The sequence below is a fragment of the Pezoporus wallicus genome, unplaced genomic scaffold (assembly GCF_028554395.1).
Source record: "Pezoporus wallicus isolate ANWC-B61680 ecotype Strahan unplaced genomic scaffold, APGP_CSIRO_Pwel_v1 contig_6354, whole genome shotgun sequence".
Taxonomy (NCBI): domain Eukaryota; kingdom Metazoa; phylum Chordata; class Aves; order Psittaciformes; family Psittacidae; genus Pezoporus; species Pezoporus wallicus.
In genome coordinates this window covers 3,271,440-3,298,005 of record NW_026638688.1, presented here as the reverse complement: position 1 = coordinate 3,298,005, position 26,566 = coordinate 3,271,440, and the positions used below count along the sequence as shown (strand labels likewise).

The following is a 26,566-nucleotide window of genomic DNA, read 5'->3' as shown; positions in this document are numbered from 1 at the left end:
CGAGGCCTACATTCCCTTCTCTTTGCCTTTCTGCCCTTACCGCTTTCAGCTCCGGAGCTGATGGAGTTCTGCTTTGCATGACCCTTTTGTGCCAGGCTCTTCTAATTCACCGTCATTTCCCACCTCCCCAGGGCTGGAGGATTGCAGACACAGAGGGGAGCAGCACTACTGAGTAGGGGATGTCAGGCCTGAAGCAGAAAATTCAGGTGATGGGGTATTTTGTGACAAACCTGTGTGGGTTGTGCAGATATAAATCATGGGGACATTGAATGCCACTGTAAGAGCTCGCAAGAAAGAAGGAGGTTGTTAGAGAGCCACATGAGCTTGCATTTTGGGGTGTTGGGCTTTTCTGTGCTGGGGATTTTGTCCCCTGTACTATGAACAGTCAAGCGCAGCATCTTATTTGATTGATGTTTCCTAATGAATACTCTTTAGTTCAGCCCTGTGCTTCTGCTTACTTCAAGTGCACCCTTGCCTATGTCTCCTGCATGACTGCTCACTCCTGTTGCCCAGAATTGAAGCTGCATCCCAGCTAATGAGGTGGGTGCTACTCCAGAGCAATGCTGTCGTGGCATCCCAATGTTCAACCCGTTATCTGCAAGATCCTGGTCTGTGTAGTGCTGTTTCATTTCTTTTCCCCGTATTGCTCTCCTCCTGACTCTCAGCCCTACAGGTAAAGATGCAGCGAGGAAGTGCAAAAACTGGGGCTTGAATACTTGTTCTCCTGAGCCCTGGCATGGCATTTCCTAAGGCTCTGCTGGCACTGCCTGAGGCATCCTTTAGCCGTGTTTTTTTTAGCCAGGAAAGGGGTTGTGTTGTAGCTTTTCAGACTCTTGGGTCTTGCAAAGGAGGATGTGGAGAGCTTTACACTGAAAATACATGACCTGAATTTGTTCCTGTCAAATTACACTGCTGATGTGCAGTAAAGATTTGCACTGATAATTATGCAACAACGTCTGTATCCTCATTCCTTGGTGCTGTCCTACAAGCAACTGACCTGTCTCCTCATCATTGTTCAATTCACAGCAAGGGATAAATTGTCCTCTGGGAGGAGGCTGCCAGCTTGCACTGTGGCTGTGTGATGACTTCCAGCCATGCAGAACGCACGTATTGATCCTGCCAGTGCTGCAGGCAGGAGGCACTTGGTCCCCTGTCCTCCATCCCAGGGCATTTGGTAGTGAGGGAGCGGGGACTGCAGGGAAGAGAGCTGAATTGAATTGTGTTGGTGCTTTACTCTGCTGTGAGAAACAACCAGTGATCAGCAGTTACATTTGAGTCTGGTACTCTCTAAGCTAAAGGCTGACCTTGATGTATTGGAGACCTGGGGGAGACTGAGCTGGCACATCAGAAGCAATCACAGTGTCCTCAGTGCCTGTGTTTATGGACTTGTCTGGAGGCCTTTGCAATGAACTAGGATCTTTGTGTATGAGGCAATGTGCTGCTGCCCTGCTACCAGTGTTGGGCCTGTCTCGGGGAGCTCTCAGCTGAAACAGGTCAGACCGGAGAGGCTACAGAAGCATGGAGCAAGCATGGATCACTTCACAGGGCATCCCCTCTGTGTTGTCAGGCTTTTTGAGGAGGTATCAGGGAAAAGCCTCCAGGTAAGGGCAGTGTAACCTAGTGGAAGGGGAAAAGCCCTGTCATTTGCATTCCCAAACTGGTGAGTATGGGCTCTTCTGCCAGCACAGCGAGGAGGTGTCCTCTCTAGGGAGAAAGGGCAGAAGGGCTGCAGGAGGGGAGCTTTAAGCAGCAGCCTATTACCCAGGCACCTCTTTAGCATGAGAGAGTACAGTGAGAACTCTGATGGTACAAATACACCCTGCCAGCTAATCAGTTCTTTCTGTAGACTAATGAATAATGCTGCTTAACCTCATGTTTGCTCCCTGCCGAGAAACCCGCAGATTTCAAACCCAAAACCAAGGAGGAGCCTGCTCAGTCTTTTAACAAATTCACACCGAGAAACCAAGCAACCAGATCGATCGGACGGGCCTGCAGTGCACATCTCTGCGCTCCGTGCTGCCGTGCGAGGGCAGTGTTAGCTCAGGAACCCAGCGCTGGGTGCTCTGCAGCAGCACCTCGGAGCCTAGCGCAGCAGCAGGGGGACCAGGGGCCACTGTCCCATCCCGAAGCTGCCTCCTCGGTAGGAGCTGGCTGTACCTGTGGGATACCAGCGGCGGGGCTGGGCTGCGGTGGGATGTGGAGATCATAAAACGGGTTGGTTTGGGGCTGGCTGTGGGGCTTTGTTTCCCCTGGTTGGACATTGAAATTGAACACGTCCGATTCTCTGCGTGAGCACTCCCGTGGCCTCCCTGCAGCGCTGATGGAAACCAGGCTTCGGCTCCGCGCTCCCCAGCAGAAAGGGCAGCGCAGAGGACTTGGGAATAATGTGAATGTGGATTTAATGGTTTTATGGTGTAGAGACGTGGCTGAAGCAAGCTGAGCGCGAAGGGGAGAGCCCTGGGGCGGTTTTCTTCCTTATTTGATTTCCCCTGTATCCAATAAGGGATGACTGCATTGCTTTGCCAGCACTCAGTCTCACTTTGCCAGGAGCTGGAGCCCATTTCACATCTCTTATCCTTGTATGCTTGTTCCTTAAGTACCTCAAAGCCCCCTGAAGTGCTTTTACCTAGTTGTTTTTGGAACGTTCTCCAAGACCTGTTCCCTTTCTGTGTTGCAGGAAGTACTCAGTGATCCCTTCAGCATCCTCATCAAGGAGCACTGTGGTGCCGTGGGGAAGACCAGAGGCTGTGAGACGGGGGAAAAGGGAAGTGTTGAGTAGGTGAGCTGGCTCTGCTGCTTCTCCAACCTCCGTGTGGACTGCCAGGGACCAGAGAGCACCATGATGGGCACCATAAGCAAGCTCACTCACCCAGGTTGTGGTCTTAAAGCAGAGAGGAGGTTCTGAGTCCAAGAGGTGTGCGAGCATTGCCTGCATCTCTTTCTGGTCTCAAGGTGAGCAGAGGAGGGAGTTTCAAGGCTGACGCCAGCTCTGTGCACTAGCTCAGACTCGTACCTCCCTCCAGCTCCTCAGTTCAGGAAGAGCTGCTGGCCGAGCAGTTAAACCAGCCTGCTCTGATCCCGCATCCCCCCCAGCTGCTCCTGCGGGTCACTTACAGGCCATGAGAATTTTGTCAAGGTAGCTGCAGTCTAAGGGGGAAAAAAAAACCTTTTCCTCTCCTTTCCTCACTTTCAGCCGCTGGTGACGCCATAAATTCCCTGCTTCTCTGGTTACTGTAAAGCCTTTCAGGGTGGTCAGGACCTGAATTTCTCACCCAAAAGAGCAAGCAGGGAAAAAGGAAGCTTTGCAAGCAAAGACCTTCCCTCCTGCAGGGATTCGTTGTGAGGAATCAGTGGGCTCACAGTGTGAGCTCTTGATTTGCAGCCCCTCAGCTCAGGCCTCTTGGGTAACTCTCCTCTCATCAAGTAAATATCCTCCTCCCAGCCCTGCCTGGCTCCTTGGCCCCTCTGACTCTCTGGTTTGCTATTGCATTTCAGCTTTGTGGTAACCAGGAGAGGCAGAGCTCATCCAGCATCACACAGCATGGAGGTGGCACAGAGTTCTGCTGAGCAAAGGGCCCAGCTGGTTTTACCCACTGCCCTGAGCTGTGGAGCATTGATCCTCCACCTGATAGCCCCAACTCCATCCTGAACCTGAACTCCATCCGCAGCATAGCACACCAGTGGGATGCTGTGCCACCCCACACCAACCAGCTTCACATAAGGGATCTGCTGAGATGTCAGGGAGAAGATCAACAGGGAAATGGCAGCAAAGTGTCATTGCAGCCGGAGAAGATGCTTGCTAATGGGATCGCTCCACCACAGAGAAGGACACAGATGGGTCACTCTGCAGAAAGCCATGGTGGGCACCTCTGCTAACCCCACACCAAGCACTTGTGAGAGGAGTAAATACTTCTCCAACACCCTGCACTGAGGAGAAGGCCTTCCAGTGCTAGCAGCCCCAAGCAGGGACAACCACAGTGTGAAAACCCAGAGAGTTTGGATATGGTTTAAAAAGTAATATAAAAGAAAGGGACAAAACAATGTGGAGGCTTCATCTCCCTGGTGTTTCCAGTCTTCCCATGCTTGGACATCTTTCTACAGCTACAGATTGGAAATTCATCTTCTCTTTCGATAGATCTCCTGATTCCATGACTCCAGAAGCATGGAGATTCAAGGAAGAGCTATTGCATGTCATGAACCAGAAAATCCTCCCACCAGAGCGGGGCTCCCAGGAGCCAGCCTGGCTTGGGAGCCAGCGCCTGGGCTGAGAGGCTCCGGGTGTTGGGAGAGGATCAAAAAGCTCCCCTGGCAGTAAATCTTTCCCCTGCTGTGGTACTCAGTGGGGCTTGTGGCCGTTCCTCCGAGGTCGGCCCCGGGTCAGGATTTCTCCTGTCTCCTTAACCCCCAAACCTGGAGATTTTTGTCTTATCTTTGACGCCATCTTGACACCGAAAACAAATTATAGCCCAATTACCCTTGCTGAGCGGCGCTGGGGCTACCTTAAATGGCCAGAACCATCAGGCGCTTCCTTAAGCAGGGGTAATTAGAGTTGAGGGGAGCCCTAGCATGGGGCTGCCCTTCTCCCCCCCTGCTTGCCATGGCTGGAGGGGGCATCCCATCCATCCCCATCCCACCCCATCCAACCTACTCATTCTGGCCCAGCCGTGCTGCATGCCTGGGCTCCGGAGGGGCCACAGTAGAGTCCAGGCAGTGTCCAGGGGTTCCCCCCACCCGAATGCCTCCACCAGTCCCATGTCAGTGGCCAGAGAGGCCGGTGATGGGAGGCAGCAGTCCTGGCCCTGGCCATGACCTTCACGTCTGGGGACCTCTCATCCAGAGCAGGGACATTTCCCTGCTCAGCCCAAGGAAGTAGCAAGCAGCAGCATCACAGCCATCCTGCTGTAACAACTGATATGAAACATTAAACATGTCTTTTTCTTCCCTTATTCCAGGGACATTAAAGCTGTGTGAAGGTGTTTCTTGCCTGGGTTCTGCCCTGGTGGCAGCCGTTTTGGGAGCCAGCAAGCACTGAGCTGGGCCCCAGTCTGTGCTCATCTGGGATCTGCTGCTCCAGTCCCTCTGCTCATGGGAAGCGTGTGCAGAGCCGGGTCTCTTCCAGGATCCATCCCATGGAGCAGGGAAGTGGAGCTGTGCAGCGATATGGGACACCCTCCTAGCCTTGCAGGTTTGCTGTGGGTGCCCTCTGAGCGGGTGGCTGGGTTGGGTGTTTCTTTCCCTTTTTTCTCTTTTTTTTCCTCTTTTTTCTTCTTTTTTTGGCAGATTGGTATTTTATTTGGCTCCATTCTGTCTACCGAGCTGTCCAGTGTAACCCTTCCCTTGCTGCTCCCGAGATAAGAATAGGCTCCCCCGAGATCAGATAAACAGGCCCATAAATACCTACAACAACAAGAAGCAGGGACTGGGCTTGGCAGGAAGGGAAGGGAAGGGAAAAAAAAAAGGGGGGGGGGGGGGGACACATTTATTTGCACGTAAACCCCAGGGGTGGGAAGAGCCCGATGGCCAAGCAGGGCAGCAGGGTCCCCTCCATGGACCCTCACAGCTGGATTCCAGTGGCAGGGGACAAGGCACGTATGATGCTGCCCAGGGGCCAAGCGATCTATGTGTGCGTGTGCTTCTATCCAGGCAACTGCAGACTGAATCCTGCATGCCGGGAGTGCGCTGCTTCCCAACAGCATCAAGTTCACGGCAGGGTCGAGCTGTAGCTGTGTGCTGAGCCACCTCCCCTGGCGATGAGTGAGGCTTTCAGACGGCCAAAACCTCAAAGCTGGTGATCAAACTGTTCTTCTTCCACTAAGGATCGATGCAGCAAGTCCCGGGAGCCCTGCTTCTGCCTGCCGGCATGCTGCTGGGATGCAGCTCCCAGCTGCACGGGTTTGCTGCCTGAGGAAGTGAAGCTGTCCCTGTGCACAGCTCCCACCCCCCTGCAGCTCCTTTCCCTTTGGGGTGAAGGGGTGACCCCATCCTAACCTTCTGAGCTCAGCATCAACGCCCTTCCCAGCCTCAGAGATGAGGCAGGGATGGAGCTCACTGCTTGCAGATAAACCACTTCTAAAGCATGGGGTGTGGGGAGCGGCAAAGCCCAGGGAACAGGAATTTCTCAGTGCTCTTTTTCACCCATCCTATCCCAAAATGCTAAGCTGGTGTCTTGCAGGAAAATGCCCTTGCTGGGCAAGAAATCCCTCTGCAGATGGAAACAGAGTGTTTTCCCTTCCAGAATCACAACGAAGTGAGGGAGGCTGGTGTGGACTTTCCCAGAAGTTTACCAGCAGGTACCACCACCAGAATCTCGTGGTAAGAAAAACAGCAGCCAGTGGATGCAGGCAGAGCATCGCCAGGCTCTGCAGGGTGCCCCTTTTCCAGAAGGAAAGCTGGAAACTCATAGGGAAAAAACACCAGAGGTTCTCAGTGAGATAGAGGAGGGTCCGCAGGCTGCAAACCATGTTTGTGGTGTGCCAGGACTGAGGGCACTGACTTCTGTGCAGAACTCTCAGCCTCATGCAGAAGAGCAAATCCTAGGTCCCCCCATTAACCCTTTCTCTTATCTGAAGAGAGCAGCCCCAACCGATGCCATACGGATGCAGGCACATGCAACCAGGATTGGTGCTGGACACATTTACAGTGTGCTGGGTTAGTGTTAGCGATGGCTTGGGAGCCTTCCTGTAAAAGCCCAGTACTTTTAGGGACCGTGAAACCCAGCCACAAAGTAGGATATTTGGGGTTTATTTTCTGCATTTTATTTTTTCCTTCTTTTTTTCCCCTTTAAATGCATTTGGGTTTAGGAATGTCCTGTTCTAAATCCACTCATGGCTTCAGTGCCATGCTGAGCTTCTTATAGCCCAAACAAAACTGAAACTCCATCAGTGCAGCACTGCTGCACTCAGGCAATCAGTCCATCCTCATCTCCACCTCATTCAAAGGGATCAAAAAACACATCGGGAAAGCAGCGGTGCAGCAGCTGCCAAACACGAGGAGGCTGATTCCCGCAGCCTGATTGTTCGAGGAACTCTAATTGCATCGCAAAGCATTTATGTGTCCATCGGTCTGTATTTGTACACACACACAAAGTGGCTACAAAACCCAAGCTGCTTCCCCACTGGTGAGCTGCTGTGGTTTTGGTGTGTGTGGCTCCACACACACAGATTGATGGATCTATCGGTGATTTACTGATGTTGCATCACTATTTCTATACCTTTAGATGCAAACAAAAGCTGGGATTCAAATAGAAAATGTAAATGCTCCCTGCTGAGCCCTCGGATTAACCTTCCAACCCTGTGCTGCTTCTCTTTGCCCTGAACAGCTGGATGAGTGTCCGGGTCTATCCTGGTGTTCCTGGGACCAGCGGTGTGGCAAGGCAGGATCAGGCCCTGACCGCGTTTGGGAAACGCTGGGTAACAGAGCTGAGTGTGTACAGAATAAAGGAATGAGGTTTCATCTTTAACCATTAAGCATTATTAAGGATTTAATCCTAAGAGGTGACAGAGAGGACTTTGGGCTGTGTGAGCATTGGTGTGTCTGAGGCTGGTGGTATCCATGTGTTTGATGGTGAGGGGGGAATGTTGCTCCTTCAAAATGCAGCTGAGGCAGCAGCTAAGAGGGGATCCCTGTGAGAATGGAGTCGGGAGCTGCCGGGGCTGGGAAGGGAGCCGAGCCCTGGTTCTTTACACTCAGCAGCATTAAAACAGGGGCTCCACAGCTCTGCGGTGCTCGCGCCATCCAGACGCTGTAAAGGCCTGATCCTGCCATCCTTCCCCATGCCAAATACAAGTCCGGTCCCTCTAGCAGGTCTCCAGGGTGAGGAGAAAAAGGGGTTGTAAGGCAGTGGCAGTTTTGTGCTCAGGAACGAAGAGCGGGTACCCTTCACAGAGCCCACCAACTCCTGGGGTGAGCAAGCACGGCATGAACAAGTCTCAAAGGATCCTACGGGAGGGAATTCCCTCGCATGGATCGGCCCCATAGCAAGGTACTGATTTCAGGGGAGTCCTTAATCCCTCAGTATCCGTTATCCCGGCAAAGAGCGGGATCTGAGCAGGCGGGGATGGCGCAGGGGTCGGAGCCGAGGCTGTTTGCATAGAGTTTGTATTTTATTTCATGGTTTTGTTAATTATTCCGTTTTAAATACGTGGTGCGGCGCGCTCGGTCCCTCGGGAAGTGGTCATGCAGATCTGAGGTAGAAAACCCGGCACAGGAGTGTTCCCAAATGCACCTCTAGGTAGTTTCACCGCAGCCACACGTCGGTCAGGCAGCGGACGGGGACAGGGTTTGGGGCTCTTATTTACAACAGCAAACGAACTAAACCGCTTCAGCCCGGCCAGGGGGGGCAGGAGCCGCCGATCGCTGCTGGCAGCGGGAAGGAGCAACGATTACTGCAAACAGGGGAAGGGGCGAGGGAGGGAATAACCCGGCCGGCCCCCGGTGCCGACGGGACAGGCAGGATCCGGCCCCGCAGGGCGCCCGTCGCTTGTATCCCGCGGAGCATCGGCCTCGGCGGGGGCAACAGGGCCCGGGCTGGCTCCGGGGGCCGGGCCGGGCTCTCTCCGGCATTGCACATGGAGGGGCGAGCGGGGAGCGCCGTCGTGGGAAAGCCCTCAGGGGTTCAGTTCCAGGGCCCAGACCTGCTGGGGCCAGCCCGTCCGGCCCTTCAGCTTCTTCTCGCCGTGGCCCAAAGGCTGCGAGTAGACCTCGGGCTGCTGCGGGAGAGGAGACGGGGAGAAGGGGGAGAGAGGAGCGGTCAGAGGGAGCGGGGGCCCGGGCACCTTGTGCCCGCCTCGGGGCTGCAGCCGAGCCCGCGGTTCCTGCCAGCCCGAGGATAAAACAGGAGGTTTTTGGAGTTCCCATCCCTGCACCCCGCCCGCTGCGGCGGGGGAAAAGCGGCCGCCCTTGCCCCAGAATGCGCCCGCTCCTCCCTGGAAAGCGGCCGGGAGAGGGGACGGAGGGACCGGGGGTTCATCCCTCGGGAAAAGCGGCCGGGAGCTGGGATGGGCTTTCCCTCCTGCGGGTGTTTGGTTTTAAGATGGGAAAAAGAAGGGCTCCAGCGGGACCGGGAAGGGCGTTTTTCCCGCAGCCCCGTGGCTTTCCTTGCCCGCTCCCAGCCCCGGGCAGCGGGGTCCCGACTCGCTTCTTACCGTCTCCCTTTTCCTCTTGTTCTCCCTGCCGTCGGCCTTCTTGAGCTCGGCTTTGAAGCCCTCGGTGTCCCCGGGCTGGCTGTCCTTAGCCAGCACCTCCATCAGGTAGGCGATGTAGCTGGTGGCCAGGCGCAAGGTCTTGATCTTGGATAGTTTGGTGTCTGCGGGCACGTTGGGGATGCACTCTCGGAGCTCGGCGAAGGCGCTGTTGATGCTCTCCGTCCTCCGCCGCTCTTTCTTGGGTCCCCCGACCCCTTTCCTCCGGCCCAGGCGACCGCTGAGAGCCTCCAGCCGCCCCGGGCCGGCAGGGCCGTACTCGGCGGCGCCGTAACTCGGGCTCTGGCCCGGGAGCTCGGGGGTCACCTCGGCCGGGCTCAGCACCCAGCCGGGGAAATAGGCTCGCTCCTGGTGGCACCGCGCCGCCGGCCCGAGGAGGAAGGGGTCGTGCAGCATGGGGTGGTGATGGTGGTGGTGGTGCTGGTAGCCCCCTACCAGGTTCATGGTCCGCCCCGCTGGCCCCGGGGGCCGCGCTCAGCAGCGCACCATAGCCGGGAAGGGCTCCCCACCGAGCGGGCAGCGGGGAGGCGGCTCCGGCGAGGGGCTGCGGTGATGGTGGTGGTAGCTTTGGGGTTTGGGCTGAGGCGGACGAGGTTTGGGGTTTTGGGTTCTTTGGGGTGGGTTTTTTCCTTTTTTTTTTTCCCCTATTAACCCCTTCTGAGGCCTCCCAGACGTTATATAGGGCCGGGTCCCCCCCCCGCCGCGGAGCCAATGGGCAGGGGAGGATGCTCGGGGGCCCCGGGGGGAGCGGGCGGCGAAGGGGGCGTGCGCCGCTCTGTCGAGTCGGTTTATTTGGGCTCACACCTCCGCTGTTCGCTCTTTCCCCCCGCTTGCTCCCTGCTTGCAAGGAGAAGGGGGTGAGGAGCGACCCGAGGGGGGACCCCAATTCCCACTCCCTCGCGCTTCCATCCCCTCCGCTTTCCCGTTCCCAGGGCACGCTTTTCGGGCAGCGCGGCAGGCTCGGAGCACCCCGAGCCGGGCATGAGCAGCCTCATGGGTGGTGGAGGAGAGGGGCAGGAGAAGGCACTGGGGAGACCACGGGCTGGGCACGGCCGGGTGAGGGCAGGGGGTGTTCCTTCCACATGGGGTACATTGCCCATGCATGCCCTGTGTGCATGCGGATGCTGTGCTGCACACAGATGCACACTACACGCGTGTACAGGACACGTATGCATTTAGAGCACACACATATGTTACTCAGACTCACTGGATGTTGCCTGCACATCCCATAAACATAGACATGAGCCCACACTGTACTCCTGTCTGTGCTGTACACACACACACCACAAATAGGTTGCACACATGCACTTAACTGCACCCGTATATATTACGTACACCCACCAGCAGCACACATACCGTACACACACAATGTCATCATACTTATATTACATGCACACACATGCTGTGCATGCTCACACACATGTTGGATGTATGGCATATAAACACACACGTATACTATACAGCCATGCGCAGACACTGCACATGCATACATAAATATATAGAGATTATACTGTCCACACACACAAATACACTTACAACAGAGCACTGGGGCCCTGCCCTGTGATCCCCTGTCCCAGCCTGGCCATCAAAGGGATGGAGGGGGTCCCGTCGGGGCTGGGGTCTTGTACTTCATGCTGCCCCAAACCCAGCGTGGGGCCCTGCAATGGGCAGCACATCCCACTCGCCCCTGCACCCATGGGATGCAGATCCCTGAGGTGATGCCTCCCAGACCCCGCTCTGTCAGTTGACATTGGGAACGACCCCTGCTCTCACTCCCATTACTCCCAGTGCGGACACTGGGCACGGCGGTGGCGATCACAGCGTGGCGGGGCAGGAAGGGGCTTCGGGCCCGAGGTATGTTAGCGATTAACGGCGCTTTGCAGCGATTCATCTTGCAGCGGAGGGTGGAAACGTTGGAGGGTTGTTTGCAGGCGCTTGTATTAATCATCCGGGCTAACACACCATTAACGTCCTCCTGCATTTTAAAGATGACAAATTTTATTTGACTTCTCTCAATCACGGTTCCCGGGCGGATTCGGGAGCCACTTAAATGCCTCGGATTTTCCATCGTTAGCTGTTACAAGGCGAGCTGCAAAGGCAGGAGGCCGGGGGGGGGGCAGGGGCAGGGTGCAAGGGGGTCTCCGGCAGCCAGGGGCCTTGGGGGGGGGGGGGGGGGGAAGCGGCCATAATGGATCTGGCCAACCTTGCTCCCCCCCCTGCTTTGTTCTTAGCTGCTGCAAAGCCCACCCCCCCCTTCCCACCCCCTTTAAACAAGCGCCCTGCAAACATTTGCTAGTGATTACTCTTGTTAGAGTCAGGCCTTGGGCAGGGTGTTGTGTCCCTGATTGCCTCCAAAACACCCATGGCTGGGTGGGATCCCTGAGCCCAGCTTAAAGCTGGTGGGGACCACTGCCTATCTAAGGGACCGTTCAGAGGTCCTCCTTCATCCCTCACCCCCCCATATAAGCAGAGCATCACCTGCAGCGCCTTGCTGCCTCTCATCAGCTATCCAAGCTCTTCTCTGAACCTCTTCTCATCCTTGTATAAGCCCTGCTCCACCGAACCACCAGGCTGGTGTCTGTGCCACCCAACCCTATTCCTGCAAAACACCCCCCTCACCCCCAAAACAGCCCTTCCCTCCCCATAGCCCTGCATTGCACAGCCACGTCCAGTTTGGAGCCATCGCCTCGAGCTGTGCACCAGAGCCACCTCCAGCCTTTGAGCCAGGTAAGCACAGCCCAAGCTCGGGCATTATCTTGCTTTATTCACCACCCTTCAAGGTCCCTGGACCCTGAACAGCTTGGAAGTGCTCAGCTGAGCAAATAGCGGGACCCATGGCTTGATTTTCCCTTGGAAAATCATTCTAATCTTTCGTGTTTTAATAAAATAATAAAACCAGAGCCCTTTTCACGCCGGCACCTTCTAAATCAAACCAGGCTGCCTTGGTCATGGCGTCCAAATTTAGCACTTCTCCAACTTTTGGTGAGTTCCTTTAATTTCACTTCTCCCTACTTGTGCAGGGGGGAGGAACGCCAAGCGGTTCGGATTAGGGGATTTATGGCTGGTGGGGCGGGAGGAACCACGTTTCTCTCCACCTGTTTTCCTTCAAAGCCTTCCCAGGGAAAGATTTCCTGACCCTTGATGATGGTGACAGGGGTGTCAGTGCCACATGTTGGGGGGTGAGACTACCCCGGGTCTCTGCACCCTCCTGCACCCCAATCCCAGTAGGATGGATCCACATCCATCCCCTGCCCTGGGATGGGGCCATGGTTTTGGCCCCAGCCCCTCAGCTACCTCCTTATCAGTGCCCGGCAGCCCAGGGTGTCCTGTGACTTTGACGCCAGCTCTGCTCCCTCCCGCCCCGGCTCCCTTATCTAAATAGGAGCGTAAATCAGTGCCTTGGCAGATGCCCTGGCAGGACAGGGACTTCATAAAAAGGGGCTCTGCTCCAGCTCTGTTTACATTGCAGCCCCGTAAAATATTCTCCTTGTCTTCCCTGCAGCATCCCGGCACCTTCCTGCACCCGCATCCCCCCTCCGCAGGCTCCACCACAGGGTACAGCCAGGAAGGTCCCAGTCCCAATACCCCATGGTACCCCATTGGGTACCCCACCAGGTTATGCTCAGAGGTACCTCTATACCCTGCGATCCCCCCCTCCAACAGCAGAAGCTAAGCCAGCTCCCCCGGGCAGCTGGGTTGTGTCTAAAGGTGCCCCTGGGTATTTATAGCACTCGCCCGAAATAATGCAATAATAATCACTCAGCACCTTCCTAACAGTTCTGATCCCGGATGCCTGGGGGAATGGTTGCAAAAAGCCTTGGGAAACTGAGGCATGAGCAGTCTGCTTTGATGGGAGGTCTGTGGGGTCAGCATCATGCGTGGGGCTGCTCAGGGGAGATTATTTTCACTGTGGTGATGTGAGGAGCGAGAGAACATGCAGAAGGGATATCAGGTCAGTTGGATCAGCAGTGAGCCCAGCCCTAGGGTCATGGCCAAGGCTGGGCTATGAGCATCAGAGCTGTAAAAGCCCATTCAGGACATCCCTCCTCCTGGATGTCTTGCCACATGTGTCTTGTGCCAGTGTAAGTCTTGTCAGAGCACGAGGACCTTTGTGATGCAGGGGAAATCCCACCTGGGTCCCCCCAAAGTACATCACTGGTCCTTGATCCTACAACATCACACAAGCAACACCCCATGGTGTCCAGGCTGTTAAAGCCCTTCCAAAGAAACAGAAGGAATTGGGGTGGATGGGTACCCATGGTGTGCTGAGCCCTGATGCTCCTATTCTCCCCGTCAATCCACAGCATCACTGGACATACAACTCCCGTGCCGCCCCTCCGGCGACACAACGGATGATTGCAACCATTGCCTCTCAAGAAAAACAACCTATTTATGGCCAAACAGCCATTGCCCTGCCTGGATAAATCAAAAAGGAAACAAAGCTTTATGGAAAGAAAGCATTAATTTTTTCATGCAGGGATGAGCCAGGCACTCACTGGTTATTTTTGGTGCTCTCTCTTTGCTGGTGCTGCAAATGACACTGTGTTTACCAGAGTTTTTATGTCATCAGAGCAAAGTCACAGCTCGGCTTCCTCTCCTGTGTATTTTATGTAGATGGATGTGCCTGTGAGGAACATTCAAACTAAACAGAGCGCTGGTTTATAGGAAAAAATGTATTTATTTGAAAAACCGTAACTCATAATTGGGGCAAAACCGGGCTCCACGTTTATTGCCGCTAATGGGGTGTGGCGGCCATAAATTAACCTGCAAAACTGCTGGGGCTGGATCAACAAGGGCTCATTGTGCTGGTGGAGCGGAGCGGGGCTCCCCAAAGACAGCCTATGTCAATGTGCAATTAGGTTTGGATGCAAGCAATAGGCAAAAGGAAGGAACAGCAGCCTCACCCCTGGAACCAGCCCTAGAACCGTTGCTCCAAGGTGGTGGGGGTGCCCTGTTTGAAACAGTGCTGTTCCTTCATCTAATTGCCATAGAAATGAGCAGAAGGAGGCTAAGCAGAAGGAGGCTGTACCTGCCATGAAGGGAGTATCTATGATACCCATCATGGACACATAATTGAAGATGATGGAAGAAATGAGTCTGTGAGCTCTGACTGGCAGCGTAGATGATGCATGTGTATGGAGAGCCCCAGTTGACATCTTTATTGCACTGATGCAGGAGTGATGCTTCTGCCCTAAAGCCTCTTCTTTCCCCACTCAGATTCCCTGCTGAGACCAACACTGACCCCCCCCCAAAGCCCTGTGGCTGGGGGGCAGGAGATGCCACCGTCATTCCCTGATGCCTTGACTTGTGGTTTAAGTACTGACCCATGGTGGCAGCTCTCCATGCATGGGGAGAAGCAGAGAAGAGCTCCCTGACAAAAACCAGCACCTTCCCCTGCTCCGTCCACTTTCCACTCCTGAAGCAAATTTACAAGGGCTCTAAAATGTCCCGCTCCAGGGCATCAGCCAACTGCTAATGGCTGGGGATTGGGAAAGACATTTCCTCCGCGTGAGAAGGATTGCATAAGCGCTTATTAAGGCAGTTCCTGGCGTTGTCTAAAGCATCTGGTTTGGGGCATAGCTGGAGACAAACTGCTGGCTCTGGATGGGGTAGGTCTGGGACCAATGCTTCCAACTTCCCCTTTGTGGGTGCAGGTTCAGGTCATCTCAATGTGCCAGTGGGAAAAGGAGAGGTGGGTTGTGAGGTGAGATGTGTCTTTGTCCCCCTCTTGGCATAGGGACTGACCTGGCTCCTTGCGTCTTGCACAGTGATGTGTGCATTGCAGGTAATTGGCTTTGCCATGGGAGAAAGCTGGTGATGGTGGTCCAGGCCACCAAACTCTTTGGGGATGCTCTAATAAGGCTCCACTGTGCTGCCGGCTCAATGCAGAGTGCTGGCCCTGGGGAGCAGCCAGAGAGCAGCATCCTTCCCTATGGTGTGACCATGTCCCAGTATCCATACTTCCTGCCCTCCTCTCCCTGTGGATCTACCTGGGGGGTTTTATTCACTTTGTAAGTTTTTGGAAGAAGTTTTCACTTCTCATTGCACAGTGCCTTGTGCTGTGTTCGGTTCTGCCTTCCCAGCACTTCTAGGGTAGGAGAATGAGGACAATTAATGGTGCCTCACTATACTGTTATCCCCAGCTCTCCAAAATCCCAAGACTTCTCTCCCCCTGTGTGCAGGAACTACTCTGTTCCCAAGGGCTGGTATTCCTTAGGTTCTCCTCGCTGCATCCCAAGAGGTTCATGCAGCCACTGGATTGGCCACCAGGTTATAGAGAGTTGCAAGATGGTTTTATCAAGGTTGGGTTTGTTCTTTGCAAATTGAGGTGGGTTTTAAAATTAACAGCCATCTGTTAAGATTTTTTTTGGGTCTGCAACTGAAAATTATTTGGGGGCTGGAGGTTTTAAACCATTTTAGTGCTTTTTTCGTGCTTTTATAAGTGGAAGGTGGCAGAAGCAAGAGGGCAGCCTGGGATCAGACTGGGGCTGCAAATAGCCTCATTTTTGGAATGCAAGTTTTGGGTCAGTTATTTCTATTATTTCCTTGGGTTTTGCTTTATGCCCCCACCAAAAACAAAAAGCCAAGCAAACAGGGAGATAAAGGGGGAATCCTGGAAATCTGATTCTTTCATTAAAAACAACATCTCACACAAAGCTGCTGCTGGCCATGGGCTGTATCCAGCCACACCAGCTTTTATAAGCACAGCCCATGGAAGCTAGTGTTGTATGGGGGTGTTATATGGGGAACACAGTGTAGCCTGGGAGGGTGGCTGGGCTCTGCTGGAGCCGCCATCCCAGCACTGGAATGTGCTCCCAAAATACACCATCTCAAATGCATTGTAGAGCTGCCAGCCCCATGTTGTGCTGGGGACACCCTCTGTGCCTTCCCTCCCCTGGCCTTGTATCCAAGTATGGGTGGTTTGGGGCAAGAAAACAACTTTTTCTTGAAATTATTATTTATAAAAGCTGCCCCAGTCTCGCTCCCATCATCCTAACAGCCTCTAGTTTGGGTTCAGGATGGAAATTTGCCTCCCAAGGGCTGGGTTTCCCCTATCCCAAGCTGGGATCCAGCACCCAGTGCATTGGTACCACTGGGGACCTATGGGCATAGAATGGTGAGGGGGATGTTTGAGGGGGAAAAGGCTCAAATGCATGGGGTGTCGTATTGTCAGTGTGGGCCATGGAGCTGGCTTTCAGGGAGTCATGGGATATGGATGTGCTGTGAAATGTGAATCCAGACTGCCAGAGAATAATGACTTTATTTATCATACATCAATACGCAACTCCTCCTAACATCCTCTGGTGTAGAAAACTTTTAAAATGGAGCCTTTTGGAAGGAAAAACACATTTCTCCCATAAAAATGCCGATCCCACCCCAGTCCTCAAAACTGAAACAAAATAGTTTGCTTTGAGCTGAAGACATTTCTGCTCTTGGCTCCCTGTTTCCCAAGCAGAGCAGTGAACATAAAGGAAAAACAAGCCTTCCCCATTAAAACACACTTAAGTGAAACTCCAGTTTTCTCTAAGACTTTGCTTGGAAACATTTGGAGCAACTTCGTGTGAACATGTTCTGCCCTTTGAGAAGCCATCAAAGTAAAAAGCACCCAACCCAAACCAGCCATTTCTGCAGGAAGCATCTCGTTTGGACAAAAAGGGGTTGTTTTACACCATAAATTCAAGAACTCCCTTAGAAATGTGGCAAAACCTGCCTGCAGTGCTGGTGATGGAGCAACTCCAGGGATGTTTTGCAGGACAAATCCTGGTTGTCTCAGACGGTGAAGCATCTCCAACTTCAGCGTGGTGTATTTTCCATCTGGATGAAGGTTTGTAAAGGTGTGTTCTGGCAGGGAGAGATTTTGGAGCAGTGTTCATCCCTGCTCTGAGTGTCCCCAGTGCTCCTATGGGCTCTCAAAGGAGCCCATCCCATTGGAGATGAGGACACTCACCCTATGACAAGCAAAAACTCTTCCCCAACGCAGCATCAAGAGCTTCATAAAGCCCTTTTATTTTTCATTGGCTCCATGTTACCCTAAAATACAGAAGGAAAAATCTCAGTAATTCCTCGGCCAGTGATAGGCACACCAGCAATCATCACATGTTTTTTTATATATTTATTTATTTATTTATATTTTATATATAGTATATATTGTATATATATGCACAACATATATGTTGTGTGTATATATATATTGAGCATATATATGTTGTGTACTTATATGCTGTGTCTATATATATGGTGCTGCTTTTTCTGCTAGTGGCATCATCAGACTGTGATTTAAGGACAATTATTTCTATCCCAGGGTCTTCTGCAATGGATTTTCGACATGCAGCTGCCCCCATTATGCAGGCTCAGTGAGACCCTCCCAGGCTGATCAGCTCAACATCTATGAAATCAGGTAAAAATTGTTATTACTTATAGATTTACATGAACCTGCCTTTATAAGGGGAACTGGAATCCTTCTGGATGCGCGCTGCTCCTTGCCATGGTTTTCCTCAGGACAGGACAGGGAGGGAAGGGGCCACGCTGCTGTGAAACCACCATTTGAGAGGGTGGTGGTGGTTTTCTTGAGCCAAACCGGCAAGAAACGTCATGTCTAAAGATGACAGGCTTAATTTGCAGTGTCATTAACCAGAGCCGAAACCCTAGATGGGCTGGGTCTCCTGTGAGCAGCGCGCTCGCTTCCCGCGCCGCAGCTGATCTTTCTCTGATTCTGCCTGATAAAGGCATTTGTGGGCACATTTCACTCACTCAGACTTTGCTTTCCTTCACGTGGACGTTATTGTTTAATATATGGGATGAGGAAGTCGTTTTTCCCCCTCTCTCAGACACATCCATAGCGAGTGAATGTACCTCCTGTATCCCTATCACCTTGTGCTCCCCCATGTATTTGCAGGGGGTTTAAATGAGCACAAAGCATGACCCTCAGGGAGCATCCCTTCTCACCAGGAATAAAACTTCCATTCCCAAGCTGCCCACATCCTGGAGATCTCATGGATATAAACCCCAGGTTCTGACCCATGGGTAATGTGGTGATGCTGGTGTGAGATGCAGGTGGGCAGTGGGACAGGGAAGACTCACAGAATCCCTGTAACCACCCTTCTCTTGGTCCTGGCTGTGGTTACAAACCACATTCCCAGTTAAAAGCAGCTGCTGAGACCCAAATGCTTTGGATGTGGAGATCTGAGCAAGCTGGGCTTTAACGTGTGGCCACGCCAGTGGCTCTGCTGCACTTATGGGCACTGCACTTAAACGTGAACTGCTTCTTCTAATGCACAGAGTTGCTCTGGGCTCAGTGAGCAGAGGCATGAAGCGAAAGGGCTCACATGAAGCTTGCTGGCAAGCGAGAAGTGGAGCTGAGCGTGCTGCCTGACTTCACACGGGGCCAGAGCACGGTAGGAAAAAATACCGCAATAGGCAAAGCATCTCCTGTTTGCCCCTAAGCTCTGGCTCTTCCTGTGCTGATAACAAGCCCTGTAAATCTCCCTGCAGCACTGAGGCATTTTTTCCCCCTCTCCTGCCCTCGCAGTGGTGCCTTGTAAGACGCAGGACCTGTGGCAGGGCTGCCTTCCTTGCCCCTCTATGGGGAAATACCCCAAAGCAGTGCAGCCCCCCGAGCATCCCGGCAGGCCCCCAGCCCTGGGAAGGCAGCTGGGTGCAGCAGGAGCTGTCTCCTCTCTAATTGTCCCCCTGGAGCTCTGTGGCTGAGCCACTTGCTGATATCTCAGGCCATCAGGGCTGGTGCCGGGCTGGCTCAGGCAAGATGTAGACTGATAGAGCCTCTCCGTCCTGCTGACAGGGATGCAGGGCAAGAGCTGGGGAGGAAAACCTGGAGTATGTGTCCAAACAGTCCATTGCCTTAGTGCTCCAGCTGGAATGGGGAGCTTGTGCAGTGAGCAGGCTGGTGCTCAGCCCCAGCTGTATGAGCCTGAGCCACTTAAAATCCCAGACTGGTTTGGGTTGGAAGGGACCTTAAAGTTCATCCAGTTCCAGCCCCCTGTCACAGGCAGGGACACCTTCCACTAGAGCAGGTTGCTCCAAGCCCCATCCACCAATTGCTGGATGTGTTCGGTGCCATGGATTCGTGGCATTGACCTGAGAGCACTTGAGCATGCTCAAACCCAGGGATGCAATGCTGCTGCTCTGGAAAAGCAGCTCTGTGTGCTCAGCAGCAGGATGGGAGTCATGCTGGGACCACAGGGATGATCATTTCCCATGCAGATGGCCACGATGTCACCTCTTGATCATTTGTTCATGGGTGACAGAGCCAGGACTCCTTTTTAGTCCCACTATGGTGCTGTTCCCTCCCTGCAGCCAGGCCTCTGCCACCAAGTCACCCACAATGCTGCCCCATCGGGACCTTCCTCCCTCCCACACCAGCAAATGCTGTTGGTTTTCCTTCTCCTCTCCCAAATTCCTCATAAATTTCCTATTGCCAGTGCCATGTTCCCATTAAACCTCGCAGGATGATTGCATCTGTCAGTGTCACTGTCTGGGGCTGGAATGTGTCACCCTGCTCCAGAGGAGTCATTTATTTCGCTGTAGTGGAGCATTTCAGGACAAAGCACTGGGTTGGATCACAGTGGGACAGTTTACCTGCAGTGGCAAGCTCTGATCCATCTTGTGCAGTGGGAGGAAAGCGCTGCTGCTGGATTCTTTCCTATTTAATTTTCCTAAACAGAGGGATGAGGAGCACGAGAGCTGCCCATCAGCAGGATCCTGCGCTGTGCTGGAGCGTCATAAGGAAAGGAAGTTTGCTTCAGAAAGTCTCCATAACCCATGAGTCTGGAGCAGACATTTCTGTCACCATCCTCATCGTGTCTCACTGCTCCTGTAAGGACTCTTGGGGTGCCTGTCTGGCAGCAGGGGTGGCCCCATAGCTGTGTGTGCCCTATATGGTGACAAGGGCTGGGGCTTGTAGGGTCTGGGATGTTCATGGTAGTGGAAGCACGTACAGCCTTGTCCTAGCACAACCCTATGCTCCTTCAGGCAGCACAGGCAGGGTATCATCGGTGGTGACAGTGTAGTGATGATGGGGAGCAGTCAACCATGACCTGCCCATGCCCATACCACATGCAGCAGGTCCCCAGTGCTGAGGAGGGGGTTCTTTTGTAGGTATTAGGTGTGATAATGAGACATTCAGGGTTAAAACACAAAATGCAATCAGGCATCTGCTCTTGTTGCCCTTCTAAGTGTGCAGCTGCATGCAGGAACTCTGGGTACTGGGAAATGCTCTGTCCTGACTACGGCATCCGTCATCCCTGACTGTTCTGGCAGGGATGTGTGTTTGGGGGGACATGGAGTGATGGAGATGAGGATCCAGTGGGATGCCTGGTCACCTCAAGGATGGACACCCTTCCATCCAAGGGTAACCTTCTTCTAGCTGTGCAGCAGGAGCAAGTCATCCTCAGCACAGCGATGAGGGATTCATCTATCTTTGGGATCCATGCCCTTAGGTGGTACTGTGCCACCAGTGAGGGGTTTCCTGCTGCTTATTCCTAGCTACCTGTGCTAGTATCTTCCAGGGAGGCTCAGATGTACTGGGAAGTGCCTCTCCTCAGGGTGCTGCCCAGTGACCTGCACATGGTAAGGGGTGGAAGAGACAGTCAGTCTGTATTGCTTTGTTTATAAGAACATATTTGCAGTGATTGATGCCTGAGCTGGGGAAGTATGCTTGCAAGTGGGACTTTAAAACATGAATCAAACAGTGTTTGGAATATGTACGCTGCTCTGTCAAACATTTCTCGGCGCTTGGAGTCTGCAGAGCCTGCGTGTCCAGAGGTACCCGTGCCTGCGCGGAGGTGTCTGGAGGGGAAGCAGCATCCTTCAACCTCAGCATCACTGCTCCACGCCAAGAGGCTGCTGAGGATGGGCTGGGGTCTGAATCTGTGGTCACTCTGCAGAGGGGTACATGCAGAGGTGTCCCGTTAAGAGCTGTCCATCACAGGACATTCCTTGTGATGCTCCTGTCTGCCAAATCGTCCCCCAGGGCTGCTGAGGAATGAGAGCGGCCCTGAAGGACAGAGTCAGCTTTCAGGCTTCCTTCCCCTCCAGATAACCTGATTGCCCATGGAGAGAAGAAAGGTCTGGAAGGGGCGGGCTGTATCCAGATGTTCACTAAGTGCATTAAGACCCTCAGCCAGTGGAGCACATGCTTCAGGTTAAGCCCCTGAGCTGTCCCAGCTGCAGCAGTATTAATGAAGTCTTCAGTTAATCGCTTGCTGAATGCTCTCCCTGATAAGGGCTGGGGTGGTTTGTAGTGGACAAGGAATCTTCTCAGGTTTTCTTTTTGAGTATCCTGCTTGTGAAGTTCTGCATCCGTCCATACCGGCATCGCTGCTGCCATGCCAACCTCCTTTGCCCATGGAGTGAGGTGGGTTTCCCAGTTAATGGTTTTCGCATTGTGCAAATGGGATCCCTGTCCCCACGTTCTCTGGAGCTCTGTTTTCTCCTCCATTCATAGGGATGTTACCACAGTGGTACCAGGTGATGTGCCATGCTCAGAGGAGCATCCTTACCCTGGTGATCTGTTCTTGTGAGCAGATACCTGGGGTGATGCCAAACCTGCCCTTCTTCCTGGGAAAGGGATCAGCTGGGGATAGGCTCAGGGGCATGGGTACCAGCTGGCCCATAAATGATGTTTCCAGCCTTGCATTTGGGACACACAAACTGGGCATCCCTCCAGGATGGGCAGACTTTTCTCCTCTGGCTCTCTGCCCACTGCAGTCCAGGGGGACAGCAGAACTGTCCACCTCATTCCTCCACCCAACCAGCATTCATTCCTTTTCCCCAGGAACCCCAAGAAAACCATTAGACAGATATTTTGGATCAATGAGAACCAGAAGGACCTCTGCTCCTCCAGCCAAGTGAGGACTCTTTTAACTGCGCACACGGAAAACGCATCCCATGAGCAGATCCCCTCCCCTCACAGGTCCGCTTTCGTTGCCTTTTAGCACGAGGGAGATTTATTCACTCTGTGGGCTCTTTAAAAGGTGTTTTCTTTATAGCCAGGCTTCTCCTGCTTTAGGTGAGATTAGGAGGTCGTATTTCATGAGTGCTCGTGGATCCCCTTTCTGAAGCCCTAATGAACTATGGATGAGTGACCGCGGTAATCCAGTCTGTGCAGGAGCTCATTAAAGTCACCGAGTCCACTATAATAACTAGTTGCATCTGATCAGATTACTTCTTCAAGATGCCGTTTCCACTGGCGAACAAGAGCCTGCTCTTATCCTAGTGTGGGCAGCAGGAGCCTTGCTCTGGGCTCGGTGAGCGAGGAGCTGGCTCTTGCCTCGTGCACCATTAACAAGGTACAATATGATGAGCTTACAGTGCAGAAAGGCCATGGGATTTCCCATTGCTGCTTTGCTTGGCCAAGCCCAGCTGGAGCAGGAGCCTCATATCGTGCTGGAGGAAAGCAATGGGCACTAAGGAATGATCCAGCTGTTTCCCAGTTATAAATGGAGATTTTGGGAAAGGGCTGGCAAGCAACTGCCCAGACCCCCATCCAGCCCAGACCTGTGTGAATAGTGTTGGTAAAGCAGATCCCAGCACAGTGGTAAAATGGGATGCAGCGGGGTCTCCCCTCCTGCCCCACACTGAGGTGGTCACCCCAATCCCTTCCTTACTGAAAGCAGAAGCAGGCAACCCTGCAAATATCCAGAGGAGGAGAGGAAAAAAGGCCAGATCCATCTGCAGAAAGCACAGGCAGGAATTGTTTCTTTGTCTCGGGAAGTGTCAGCGAAAGAAATTCCCTTTGAGGATAGGTTTGTGTTTGCAAGACTTCAAACCCCTCATCTGGACAATAACAGCTTCTGTCTAAGGGAATCAGGCCCGTAAGGTACAGGCCAAGCCTGCAGTATTAGACTGGACAGTAATGAGGGCTCTGGTGCTGATAAGGGCGCAGAGCTCAGCCACCTTCTGCTCTGCTCATGCCAGAGGGGTGAGTGTGCATCCCGCCCGGCTGCGTGCAGGGCTCCCAGCGGCACAGAGGCACCGGGGGATGTAAACAACGGGTAGTCTGGCCTGAACAGGGCTCCCCATTGCTGCTAGAGCTGTGGGGAAATGCTGGGGGGAGTGATGGGAGACAATGCTGTGCCCTGACCCAGCTTAACACCCGCATCCCATGCTCAGCAATAGAGGCAAAAGGGTCCCTATTGGCAGCATAATGTCAAATCCAATTTAATATGGGATAAAATGATTGTTTTTCTCCTTTTGGCTACCCCTGTTCATCCATGGGTTTGCCATAGGACAGCCTGTGGGTCCTTGATGTGCAGGTACAGCAAAACATGTTCAGAACTAAAAAAGCCATAAACCCCAAGAGTTTTCCTTTGCTGCTTTCTCAGTGGAGCACCATGGCTGGCAAAGGGGCTCGTGCCAGCCCCACACTGCAGAGGAGGAGGCTGATGCACAGGTCTGCAGGCAAAAGAAGGCCGCCGGGGACTTCTGATCATCTCATTAGCTCACGAGAAAGGCAGAAAATAATTGCTGGGGGTTCAATGCAGCCCATCTGTGTGGGATTTTCTCAATAATAGTGCATACGGGCTGCTTTTAATGCTTTTCAACATTTTTTCAAGTGAAACATTTCCTAGTGCCAAAGCCCAGGTAGAAATCAGTTCCAGCCCTGGGGGCAGCGAGGGGATTGAGAGGCACAGGTCTCAGGTTGACTTTTTAACAGGGTTCGTACAAACTATCCTGCCCGTAATGTTCATGTAATTGATGCTTTTGAATACTCGGAGGAGGCCGAGGTCCTCTGAGGCTTTGAAAGTGGGTTTTACAGTATTTTCTGATGTGATATATATAGATATATATAATATAAAACCCCTAATCGTGAGTCAGGCAAGCAAAGCTCCTGGGACTGACTTAGAATTATTTACACACACACACACACACACACCCCTTTTTAAGTGATACATTTAAAGCTTTTAAAATGTATGTTTTTTGAACGAAAGTTGATTTTTCACACAGTCGGAGAACTCTGGCAGGTTTGGTGTAAAACCTGCCCCATAGCTGGCTGTAAGGAGGGTTCAAAGCTGATTTGTCTTATTTCCCTGCAAGATGAGGTTTGATCCTTAACTCTGGTCAAGCAGTGAGTCACTGAGAGGAGTTTTGGTTATCGGGACAGATGAAGAGGTGGGCTCAGTCCTTTCCAGATGCTGATTGTGCCAGTCCATGGAAGTGAAGCAGGTAACCAAAGTGATTTCCCTTGGTTTAGGGAACTTCACAGCCATCAACAACACACACACGCTCACTCATTAAAGCCAGGGCTATTAAAGTGACGCTCTGACCCCTGCCAAAAAGCTGCCCTAATAATTTCCCCATGTGGTGAAACCTTGGACATTTAATGTGGTTTCCCCCCTGATGAAAGCACTGGGGGCTCTGCCCCCAGCCCACCCCACAGCTTGGCCCCCTCACCAGCAGCCCCAGTCCTGTCCTATCTGGTAACTGGGAAGAGAGTGAGAAATAACCCTCCTAATCCCTTATCAGGTTTGTACACTTAAGCCCTCTTATAAGTGTTCCCTTGCTTCCTTTCCAGCAGCATTGGTTGGATGGGAGCAATGCACCCCACAGGGATCATAGTGGCTCCCCCAGACCCCTCCATGCCTGGACCATGGTGTACAGCTCCCAAATGGAGCTGTACATCCCAAAGCCCTGGATGTCCCACCCTGGTTCTTCTGCTCGGGGTTGCTTCTATGAGACAAAGCAGACCCTGTCCCCCGTGTCCTCCCCATCCCAGTGCTCCCAAAGGCATAACAGTGCCCACCCCAAGGACCCCAGCAATAGCATGAGTTCAGTGTCATGGCCAGGGGCTATTTTAGGGAGGGGGGGTGTTCCTGGGTCACCTTTGGAAAGCTTGCACAGCACAGGAATCTGGCCCAAAGCATTTCAAATATGCCTCGCTGTGGGCTGGAGCTCCGAGCCTGCCTTAAGTGGGCAAGGGATTTAGTAATCACACCTCTCATCGTCCTGCCAAGGGCACGGGAGCCCAGTGCTGGGAGACACAGAATGCTCTCTGAAGGATGAATGTTGCACTGTTTTCCACCTATCCATGAAGCCTGCAGGGGGAAAGGAGGGTTGAACCCAGAATGCTGCACCAGCACTGGCTGTGGCTTGCATGGTAGGGAGCTTGTGGGGTTTTCCAGGGGTTATTGGTTGGTTGGATGATAACCTCCATGGGAAACTATTGTGATTAGTTGATGTTCCAAGAGAGACAAGCAGGAAATGGGAAAATTGGATTTTTGGAAGTGCCGAGCACCGGGTGGTTTGGGTTTCACAGCTGTCCCCAAAATGCGTATATATATAAAATAGGGAACCATGGAGATTTTGGGGCAGTAAAGCTACTGAGAAACTTCATCTAAAGGTTGTGATACGCTTTAGGTGACCCCAATTGTCCTGCTTTGTTTTGGGTTTGGACGAGACACTTTCCAGCTTCTAACTATATTTTGCTTAACCCCTTGAAGTCCAAGGTAAGTGAAGTTAGGGCTGAAAGGAAACATCTCCCAGGCATGGAAAAGCAAGTCATGGTTTTAAATGGCACTTGGCCTTTCTCAGCCCATATCCCAGACACCCCTCTGGCCTCACCAGGATTTGATTGGAATTTATAAGTAATGTTGTTTATCCCCAGATTTACACTTTTTATAGTGAAAATACACTTCTCAAACAAATTTCCTATTGGTCATGGAAATGAAAGGGTGGCAGTGGGTTTCTTCCCCACATGGCTTCCTCTGCTCCTCCATGAGCAGGGAGACACACACCAGGAGCAGGGTGATCCATCCCAGAAAGTGGGTGACACGCTGGAAATGGGTGACATATGCTGGGAAAGGTGTGATGCATGTCAGGAAGGGATGACACACTGGGAATGAGGTGATAAACACCAGGATGGGGGTGACATATGCTGGGAGGGAGGTGACACACACCACCATGGTGGCTGTAAAGATGCTTGGAAGAGCATGACACATAAGAGGAGCAGGTTTCTAGGAAGAGGGTGACAGACATCATTAAGGGAATGACAGACATTGAGAGGGGGTGACCTAGTGGGAAGGGGGTGACACATGCCAGGAAGGCAGGAGATGGCCACAACTCCCTGACCAGAAGCTACAGATGGCACAGGGCAGCCAGGACAGCATTGCTGTGCAGTAGCATGGCCAGATCCTGCAGTTTAGGGTCACCTCATCTATCACACATGAGTACCAATGTGCAGGGCAGCACTGACATGGAGCGACTACATCCCTCTGGCAGCAGTACCCATCACCGGTGCTTGAGCTGTGGCTAATGTCCTTTCACCATGTATTATACAAATCATATAAATAACTCGTCCTCAGACTTCAAACATGCCACTTCAGATGTATGGTGGGAGATTACAGAGTTTG

The 26,566-nt window shown here is 52.8% G+C and overlaps 1 protein-coding gene and 1 long non-coding RNA gene across 4 annotated transcripts; one reads left to right on the top strand and one right to left on the bottom strand.

The window, feature by feature from the left end:
* Window positions 1-8,534: 8,534 nt before the first annotated feature.
* Window positions 8,535-10,008, bottom strand: HAND1 (heart and neural crest derivatives expressed 1). Of its 2 annotated transcripts, none has more exons than XM_057412099.1 (2): window positions 9,144-10,008; window positions 8,535-8,705 (listed from the first exon to the last, which is right to left on the bottom strand). In XM_057412099.1, the coding sequence occupies exons 1-2, from the start codon at window positions 9,642-9,644 to the stop codon at window positions 8,607-8,609; spliced, it is 600 nt and encodes a 199-aa protein (XP_057268082.1). In that variant the 5' UTR covers window positions 9,645-10,008; the 3' UTR covers window positions 8,535-8,606. The 2 variants fall into 2 exon arrangements, with proteins under 2 accessions (XP_057268082.1, XP_057268081.1); XM_057412098.1 differs by having other exon boundaries at window positions 8,535-8,708; window positions 9,144-10,001.
* A 1,849-nt stretch (window positions 10,009-11,857) lies between these two features.
* LOC130600625 (uncharacterized) lies at window positions 11,858-22,508 on the top strand. 2 transcript variants are annotated; one of them, XR_008972498.1, is made up of 5 exons: window positions 11,858-11,927; window positions 12,703-12,828; window positions 17,503-17,598; window positions 19,882-20,033; window positions 21,994-22,508. It is a non-coding gene; the product is annotated as an uncharacterized LOC130600625 (long non-coding RNA). The 2 variants fall into 2 exon arrangements; XR_008972497.1 differs by lacking the exon at window positions 11,858-11,927 and having other exon boundaries at window positions 12,700-12,828; window positions 21,994-22,131; window positions 22,228-22,508.
* Window positions 22,509-26,566: the final 4,058 nt, after the last annotated feature.